This window comes from Sardina pilchardus, chromosome 23, assembly GCF_963854185.1.
Source record: "Sardina pilchardus chromosome 23, fSarPil1.1, whole genome shotgun sequence".
NCBI lineage: Eukaryota > Metazoa > Chordata > Actinopteri > Clupeiformes > Clupeidae > Sardina > Sardina pilchardus.
In genome coordinates this window covers 19,491,235-19,501,234 of record NC_085016.1, presented here as the reverse complement: position 1 = coordinate 19,501,234, position 10,000 = coordinate 19,491,235, and the positions used below count along the sequence as shown (strand labels likewise).

Below are 10,000 nucleotides of genomic sequence, written 5' to 3'. Positions count from 1 at the left end.
GCTCCTCACTGTAATTCTATTTCCAGAACTCTGATGTCTTGACTTTTTAAGCAATTTGTTATTTTCATCATGCAATTAAACTGGGAATTGATTAATGCAATGAAATGACTCACAACTCTGGCAATATTGTGCCCATAATATAGAATGTCTTGAATTTCAATTACTGGCAGTTATTGCAGGTTGCAGCCGTTGATAATATACCTGCCAAGAGTTTTAATTAGGACAGCATTTCACCCTTTTGCATGACTCTCTGGATCAATGCTTTCAATTTTGTTCTCATTTATTGCCAAGACTTGTGAGAACTTAAATGCTGCCTTGCACTCGCTGGTCCCAAACAGCATCGGTCTCACTTCATACCGGCAAAGTGGCAAACAAATAAAGCATTCGAACATATGAAATCTATGTATCAAGTTAACGACGTGGTGCCTTGCTAGTCATCAAAAGGTGCCGTGCCATACAATCCCAGTGGATGCGTGGCAATAACACCATTCTATGTAACGTGTCTGTTTTGCGAATGCTCCTTCATAATTGTCTGTCACCAATTTGTGGTGGCAATTTGTATCACATTAAAAGGTGCCTGTGCCAGGCCATAATGGGAGTTGTTTTTCGTTAATCGTGTTGACATGTTTATTTGCTTCTTTGTGCTGCTGTTTTATTTTTAGTTTTTTTGCGGTATTCAAGAAGAAACGGGGGAGTTCACTGTGGATTGTATTTACTTGTTTGTTTGTGTGTTTCCTTGTTGCTCCAGGCCTGTACAAACTTTAACGACAGCGGGGCCTGTGTCACTACGTGCCCCCAGCCGTTTGTGTACAACCCCACCTCCTTTCAGCTGGAGCAGAACCCCAATGCCAAGTACACCTACGGGGCTTTCTGTGTCAAGAAGTGTCCACGTAAGGCCAGATAGCCTACACACACACACACACACACACACACACACACACACACACACACACACACACTACCACATATAACACACACACACACACACACACACGCATATAAAACCCTCTCTCACACACACACAGACACACAAAATAGCGTGTGCACAGAAGCACAGGCATTCACATACTACAGTATATACTGTATACTCACGCCCATCCACTGTCTTTTACACATCCACATAACAGTGCCTTTGATATTTCCTAAATGTTTTTTTTTTTTTTCCCTTTCTTCTGATTTTTCATGAAGTCCCCAAGTTACTCTCCGGAAAAAGCTAATTACCCACTGCATGTTGTAAACGCATCCTAATATGAATAGATGTGTCATCTTTTTTCTCTCTCTCTTTCGTTGTTGCCCCTCAGACAACTTTGTGGTGGACCAGAGTGCCTGTGTAAGAGCCTGCCCGAGTACCAAGATGGAGGTTGAAAGGAATAACATCAAAATCTGCATTCCTTGCACGGACATATGTCCCAAAGGTACACATCACAGAAATTCTGCTTTAATTGGAAGGATATTGACATTGGGATATATACAAAGCTCGGAGAAGATGATGAATCCGGACCAGAAGCCCAAGTTCCATGCCGTCAGGCTTAAAAGTTTTTTTTTCGCCCGGGCTGTGTTTTCCACAGTAAACATCAAAAGTTCCCCCCGAAAGCTTTGAACATGAATTATGATGCCATGCATTGATTGGTTGTTGCTTGATTATTCTATTATAAGGGGAGACGGTAATGAGCGATGGGGAGGGAGGTTGAAAGGAATTTGTGGGGAAAAACGATAATAGATCTGCTTTTCAGTGACTGAATTAGGCCATATAAATCACTATCAAATAGCAGCCACAGCAGGAAATGTGCCATGTATTTATCAGCTTGTTGTCCCAAACACAAGTCCATTGCATTATCATTATAATGGCCATTACTGCGCCTGATGAATATACTGAATAAACAGTGACGCAGGGATTGTTCATATTGGCCAGCTTAGTTATTCTGCCAATGTGCACGCAGACACGCACACTATCCCCCCCCCCCTCTCTCTCTCTCTCTCTCTCTCTCTCTCTCTCTCTCTCTCTCTCTCTCTCTCTCTCTCTCTCTCTCTCTCTCTCTCTCTCTCTCTCTCTCTCTCTCTCTCTCTCTCTCTCTCTTTCTCTTTCTCTCTCTCTCTGTTTCTCTCTCTCTGTTCCTCTCTCTCACACACACACACACACACGCACACATACACAAACAAACACACAGAGACACACACAAACACACACACATACACACACAGAGAGAGAGATAGAGATTAGCCACTGTATCAGTCACTTCTGAGTGTTTTCAAACACTTCGCAGCTAACAAATTAAATCAATTCATCTACAACGTATTGTTTTAAACTAATTTTCTTTTTAAAAACAAAGTGTTCTGTTGGTAACATTTAAACATGAAAAATCGCCATATGCAAGCTGAAGAAAATGTATCTCAGGCATCTCAATATGACCCCTCCAATGTGCTGCCGGACTCTCTGTTTCAGTGTGTGACGGCATAGGCACAGGGACTCTCCAGGCCGCTCAGACCGTGGACTCCAGCAACATCGAGAAGTTTGTCAACTGCACCAAGATCAACGGCAACCTCATCTTTCTCATCACTGGTATTAAAGGGTAAGTAAGTAGATTTCATCACATAGGAAATCTATACCAGTTGGTATAGTGATGTTTTTTTGGAGTTCCATCCCAAGAAACCGTCCACCATTCAGTCCACTGACACAAACACAACTTGTCTCACTGAGTGTAGACTCTCAGTGCTCAGTGGCATAAGGCAATGCTTAGTCCCACTGGTTATAACCTGTGGGTTGAACAGGAGTCACTTGAACAGGAGCAGAATGTAGGGCTTTATCACTGTTAACATGGGCTTGTGCCTTAACACTAAAGCATTTAATTGAGTTGATATACATTAAGTGGATCAGAAACACACACACACACACACACACACACACACACACACACACAGGCAGACAGACAGACAGAGATTCCAAGTGGCCTGTGTGTCCCATTTGGGTCTGTAGCTGTAGTGCTCTTTTTGGTCAGTGGAGAAATAGTCTTTGTGGCGCTGCTGGCTCTGCTCACCTCCACCGGGCGGAGAGACACGGTAGAGAGACAGGGTAGAGAGGCAGGGTAGAGAGGCAGGGTAGAGAGAGACAGGGTAGAGAGAGACACGGTAGAGAGAGACACGGTAGAGAGAGACACGCTAGAGAGACAGGGTAGAGAGAGACAGGGTAGAGAGACAGGGTAGAGAGACAGGGTAGAGAGACAGGGCAGAGAGACAGGGTAGAGAAACAGGGCGAGCTGCTTGGCTGCGCTCCAGTCCAGTCGGGCCCACAGGAGCGCTCTGTTTCAGCCCGGAATGTTCTCTGGGGGTCGCAGGCCTCCCGATCACACCCCTAGATTGTCAGGTGTGACGGATTGTCAGAAGTCGTTTCGCCTCCCGTGACCCGGACTCACCTCACCCGACACCTGAGAGAGGAGGAGAGAAGTTGGAGGAGGAGTTGCTGATCTCTGGACCCCTTCAGTGTCTCTCTATTTCTCTTGTTCTCTCTCTCTCTCTCTCTCTCTCTCGTTTCCTCTCAATCTTTTTTTTTGTCCACTCTTTTGGCTTTACCTCACAACTCTTCCCCTGACTCTGTCCCTGTGTGTGTGTCTGGGTCAGTCTGTGCTTCTCTCGATTTAAGACCTAACGTGTGGGGCAGGCCCACCTACCAGGGGAGAGGGCCACTGAGTTACAGTACAGCTCTAGTTGGGAGTGCAGAAATGGAACAAGGTCCCTTAGCAAAGACTGCCAGTGTTCTTATTGCACAGTAGTTTGGAATTATCCCATTTGGTGATGAGTTTGAGGCCAATGTCATACTTCTATGATCATGGCCTATAATGTAGATGTTAGAGAGAACTAACATAACATTATCCAGAGTTTGAAACAATACACATCATAAAACTGATCTGGCCAGATGTTACTGTACTATCCATGTCAAGTTTGAAAGTTTTTTGAGTATTGCTGATATTATCTCCCATTTTGTTTACTAATAGTCATTCCTCCAAGTATATAAGATGATTTTAGATTTTAGATGTCTCTCTCTCTCTTGCTCTCTCTCTTTTTAAAACAGCAGTCATGACAGCAGCTCACTCTGTGTATGTGTGTGTGTGCGTGTGTGTGTATGTGAGAGAGAGAGAGAGAGAGAGAGGGAGAGAGAGAGTGGTTGTCATGACTGCTGTTTCTGTCTGTCTCTCCGCCTGCCTGTCTGTCTGTCTGTCAAATCTCTTTCTTCCTCTCACGTCTCCCCCATTCTCCCTCCATAGGGACAGCTACCATAACATCGAGGCCTTGGATCCGGAGCGCTTGAACGTGTTCCGCACAGTCAAGGAGATCACAGGTGAGAGACAGCGAGCCCCTCACACCTCGCACAGGGCTGGAAGCCTGGCTCACCGCCACTGGCACGGCCTGGCATGCCTTCCGGCGGCACGAGTACATTTGCCGCATGTCTCCCCGCGTGGGCGCGCGTGCGCTGGCAGGATATTTATTTGTTTGATAATACCTATTAGGATGAGAGAGCGACGAGCTATACCTCATGTTTAAAGCCCTTTGTCACATTAAACTCAGGCTTTGCCATTGTGCCAAATAGGTAATGGAGTGAAACCGCATTTTCATAATGAAAACCCCGGCAATAAGGAAGAGCAATGACCATTCTCCAGAGTGCCGCCGCCCGCCGCCGCTACCGCTCTCCCCGACGCTCACGCGCCCGCCGCCTGCCATTCCGGCTCACGGGCTCCTTGTGTGGCAGTCTCAGTCGCAATATTGATCATTGAAACAAGCCCAGCCACACACACACACACAAACACACACACACACAAAGAGAGAGAGAGAGAGAGAGACACAGAGATGCGCATAGAAAAAGGGAGGGGGAAAAAAAAAGATCAAGAGCAATGATATTAAAACTCGTCTTTTTAATTAGTTTGATATTGTCTCTCCTGCTCGCGTACATATTTCCTGGAGAGTAATGGGTCTGTTTTTCTTGCTGTAGAGAGGCAATAAAAACCTGCGCAAGCCCTTGAAAAATATCCAGAAATATCTCTCCCGCCATTGTTGCAGGTCTGGATATTGGCAATTTATATCTGGCCTCCTCCTTCTCTCTGCCTGATATCTGTCATACCTTTGTTGTAGTGGAGTGCAATGCCGACTGGGGCTAAAAAAGTGTCTATAAAAAGAATGGCTAAGCATTGAGTTTTATTGTTCCAGCAACCAGTCTTAGAGCACATTTTCCAAATAGAGTTTATTGCTGACAATGAGGAAAAAAAAGATACATAGTGTAAAATGGAAAGGCGAAAGGATGGATGTGCCATGTTCAACAAAACAGACCCGCTTTGTCGGAGCGCGTTTATGCCTGTACTCTAAGGAGAGACTTCATCACAGTCACTTCTAGTTTCTTCAAACTGTTGGAAATGTTTTTTCTCCTTCACCAGCAAACACCACAGTGTAACTCAGTGGGCCGCTCTGCTCTCTGGACTTGGCATCGTCCATCTATGGGGCAGTGTAACTTCATTACTGACCATTACTGACCATTGTGTGGGGCCCCGAAATGAAGCTTTGTTCACCTGTGATAAGGATGGGTGATTGTCAAGTCGAGTCACTTTATTTTTTTCACACATTTAAAAACAACAGGAGTTGACCCATTGAGCTTCCCAGACTAGAGTGAAGGAAAAAAAGACTTGACTGAACAGATAAATCAAGACATGAAATGAACGAAGAATAATAAAAAAAAAACAGAGAGAAATGCAAGTAAAAAATAAGAGTAAAAGAGAGAAACCAGTGATTGTGATCTGTTGTGCTCTCCTTTGTCACCCACAAGGCTCCCTGAACATCCAATCATGGCCAGAGAACATGACTGACCTCAGCGTCTTCTCCAACCTGAACACCATCGGAGGCAGATCCCTCTTCAGGTAGGACAACTCGCAGCGTGCACATCCTTACGCAAACCATGCATTGGAAAAGTCTGAGGCCTTCCACACCCTTTACACAAGCAAATTGATCGATGGGATTATTCATAATAATGCCAATACAAGAGTGATATTGAATGTGGACAGAGAGAAACATGTGTGGGTGCGGTAACTAGAGAAAGTTTCGGGATAGAGAAAGGAAACGTGGAGTTATGCCAAGCAGAAGCGCAGTCTAAATCAATAAATGTCAGATGATGGTGATAATGAGTACCTTCAAGGATAATCACTGCTTTTAGGTAGGTTAGAGCATTTAAATCGTCAACCTGGGAACTTGGTATTGCTTTGCCAGAACAGTAGGTCAGGCCAACATCAGCACTCATTATTTGCTATTATGAAATGTTAACTGCCGTAGCGTCTCTTAACAGTAGCTTAAGTTAGCGTCTCTTGTTTATGACAGCCGCCCCCCCCCCCCCCCCCTACCCCCCCCTACCCGCTTAATGTTGTATTGGCTGGGTTTGAAGGATAGAGAGATGGTGGGAGGTTGAAGTGCTGTCAGAGAGAGCACAGCAGAAGTGCAGATAAAAGATCAGTGGAGACAGATGAGACAGACGTCTTGTGCGATGAAGTGCGGGATCCATCCAAAGTTGGAGCAGGTGATGAATTGTCGCTGGATGAAATAGTAATTTGAGTACCATGGCACAAACCGATTTCATGTTGCCCACAGAAACTGGCGAGGTTGGCAGTACTGAGTGGTGCCCACCTGCTCTTATCGTCCTGCACCAACTCATCTGTTCAGCTTCTTTCATTCCCCAGTTTACTAGCTGATTAAAAAAATCAGTTTTGTTGCAATTATTAAATTATCATTAAGGTGACTCTCAAACACTGAGCATACAAATTCAAATTTTGCCTCTTACAATTCTTTTTGAGTGCATTGCCTTTTTGAGGGATTCATTTGCCTTCAAACATGTTTTTGCTTGCAGTCCTGGGTGACTGAATAACCTTTCTTAGAACTGGGAAAACACGTGTTATCGGATTTACACAGAATGGCGGAAATTGTTTACAAGAAACACCAGGGGTTGGGTCAGATGATATTGACCTAGCATCTAGAATAAGTTAGCGGTTTCATGACTTACCATCTCCCTGACTAGAAATGAAACTGTTGCTGAAATAAACTCCTCTCAGATCAGATAGTGACCTCTCGCCTTGACCTGCTTCGACTTCTCATCTCCATTTCCAGCTCTCCATATCTGGGGCGTTTTTCAGACTCATTACATGACATCTCCCTCTAAATTAGAGATATGTTTACTCTGCTGAACATAAACACGAGCAGCGCTCGCTTCAGATCATTGTGTTGATTAGTGCAAGGGGTCAGGGCTTTCTGGAGCTTTCCTTACCCCGCCGCCTGGCTACACACTCTCTCACACACACACACACACACACACACATGCACACACACATACACACCAACATGTGCATGCACACACACACACACACACACACACACACACATACACGCATTTATGCGCTCACACACACTCTCACACACACGCACACACACACGCACATGGGCACACACACACACACACACACACACACACACACACGGGCACACACACACACACACACACACACACACACACACACACACACACACACACACTCTCCTTCTCAGTACTTTCCCCAGAAGCTCCTCGTCACACATGCACTGATCAGCTCTCTAATGCTGCCGATGGTAATGACCCTGTCGGCCGTACACTCTCACCCAAAAAAAATAAGGGAAAAAAACGGCTTTGATGCCTGGAAAGTATTTGCTTGATTAATATGCTGTTTTGATATCTGCTTTGCATTTTCTGATCGTGGAGTCCAGGCGAAACCCAGGGAGTGCATAGCAGAGGGAAGGCTATAGAATGTTCTCTAAATGAATGCCTCCAGGAGTTGTGTTGATCTCAGCACTAAAAGTGGGGGATTTTTCTTTCTTCAAAGTAACATCTCTCTCTCTCTCTCTCTCTCTCTCTCTCTCTCTCTCTCTCTCTCTCTCTCTCTCTCTCTCTCTCTTTAACTGGGTGTGTATACAGACAGCATAAAATGCTATGAAGAATCGTTACAAACTGTTTTCAGTATTAAGTCACCAAGGCATGTTTACATATGTCTTTGGGGCCTACCTCATTAACCAGAAAATGAGAGGAGTGGTGGGTTCAGGCACAACATCTTTAGATTTTGTTGATGATTTTGTGAGTGTTTTATATTACAATTATTATATTATTCAAATTATATTAATTTCACTTAAGGATAAGGTGTTGGAAGTAGACACATTTTTGTTCAGTGTTAGTAATCACAGAGAGTCAACAGATACTGTATTTGTCTTTGGTACATACTGTCTTCTACACGCTTGCATTGGTGTTTACAGTTGATCGTTGACATCTTGGTGTCTTTTATTCACCTCACCAAGACTGCAATTAAGTTAATCGATAGCAAGAAAAATCCATCAAATGTGGCAGGAGTTACCACAGAATTCAATATGATGATATTACAGAATATTATTGTCTATTTGCACAAAACAATAACTGGGATGTGAACATTGTTACAAAGTATGATAAGTAGATATAAAAAAAAAACTAATTTAGTTTGGATTAGGAAACTCTGATATAACATATTTGCCCATGAAACTGAATAATCAAGCTATAATGATAGTCTGGTGGCCATTTTCAAGTGCCACAAAAAGCCAATTGTGTTGTAAGTCTAGATTTGGAAACTTTGATGTCATTAGGAAGTTTGTATCGGAGCTGAGTATGCACCGTGTTTCCACCAGTAGATATTACTGACAGATTTCTCTCCAGTGATTTGAGAGAACTAGCAGGTGTGTGCTCCTGAAAGATATCTGAGAGGTATTTTGGCCCGGCTCCATTTTGTGAGTTATAAACAAGATGGCATCTGCCTCGACATTATAATGTGCCTGCATATTAAAATATTCACAATGACTTTAATGGAAACGGAGTTTGGAAGTAGGATAGAATGCAAACAAATGATGCATGAGAGCAGACACCCATTGTTCAAATGAGCCAGGCACAGCCAAGTAGAAATACACATTTGCACAGCCTGCAAGTGCAAACTTGTGGACTATAATGAGCTTTGTGTGCAACCGACAGTTATTGTTTCATTCATATACTGTATTTCAGAACTGATAATGAAACTCATCAATCTATGCATTAGACAGGCACTTTGTTTTTGTGGTGTCTGCATTCAGAGCCGCTGTTGGCTATTTGGGTGCCCGCCGCGGCATTGCTATGTGATAAGAGTGAAAAGGCATTTTGCATTAAAGCGAGTGTTATTCATTTGTTAAATGTTGGTGCCCCTTCTAATACTTGGTTATTAGCACAGTGTGTAGTGCGCGTGGTGGGAGAAGCGACCGTTTGTATCTTTCTACGCCGCTGTCTGCATCTACGGACTGTTTAGCTTCATTCCATCCACTGTAACATCTCTGCTACTGAAATTCAGGAATCTTGGGGGCCATTTTGGGTCAAAGCGCCTACTTCCTGAAACCCATGTGTGTGTGTGTGTCTGTGTCTGTGTCTGTGTCTGTGTGTGTCCAACCGTAGTGGCATCTCTCTACTGATCCTGAAACAGCGTTGGATCTCGGCGCTGCAGTTCCAGTCCCTGGGCGAGATCAGCGCGGGCAACGTCTACATCACCAACAACAGCCAGCTGTGCTTCTACAACACGGTCAACTGGACCCGCCTGTTCCGCACCAGCACCCAGAAAGCCCTGATCCGCAGCAACCGGGACCCCAAAGAGTGCAGTGAGTGTCCAACTGTCAGCTCTCTCTCCTGGCTGATCTGTCTTTCCATCTTTGTTTCATCTATATCAGATAGATTGTATTCCTAGATGTTATGTCTTACACTTGTGTCTACATTTGATGTTTTCTAAACAAATTTCGGGAGGAGCCTTTAGAGATGATTGACAGCAATTAACTCACTCGCCTCTCGCTGCAAGGGTATTTAAGCCGGCCTCCCTTTCCCTATTTTCCAAATGCCCCGGCGTTTGCGAAATTATACCTCCTCTTCCCCCTACTCCTCCACTGATAGCCCAGTTACTCATCCTCCTTCCTT

General features: G+C 44.4%; 1 protein-coding gene across 1 annotated transcript in view; it reads left to right on the top strand.

Annotated features, from left to right (window-relative positions):
* The window catches only part of LOC134070949 (receptor tyrosine-protein kinase erbB-4-like), a 252,134-nt gene that overhangs the window by 178,784 nt on the left and 63,350 nt on the right, over window positions 1-10,000 (top strand). The window contains exons 7-12 of the mRNA XM_062527490.1: window positions 749-890; window positions 1,302-1,415; window positions 2,444-2,570; window positions 4,260-4,333; window positions 5,807-5,897; window positions 9,491-9,690. Of these exons, the coding sequence (XP_062383474.1) occupies window positions 749-890; window positions 1,302-1,415; window positions 2,444-2,570; window positions 4,260-4,333; window positions 5,807-5,897; window positions 9,491-9,690 (748 nt within the window). The remainder of the gene's footprint in view (window positions 1-748; window positions 891-1,301; window positions 1,416-2,443; window positions 2,571-4,259; window positions 4,334-5,806; window positions 5,898-9,490; window positions 9,691-10,000) is intronic.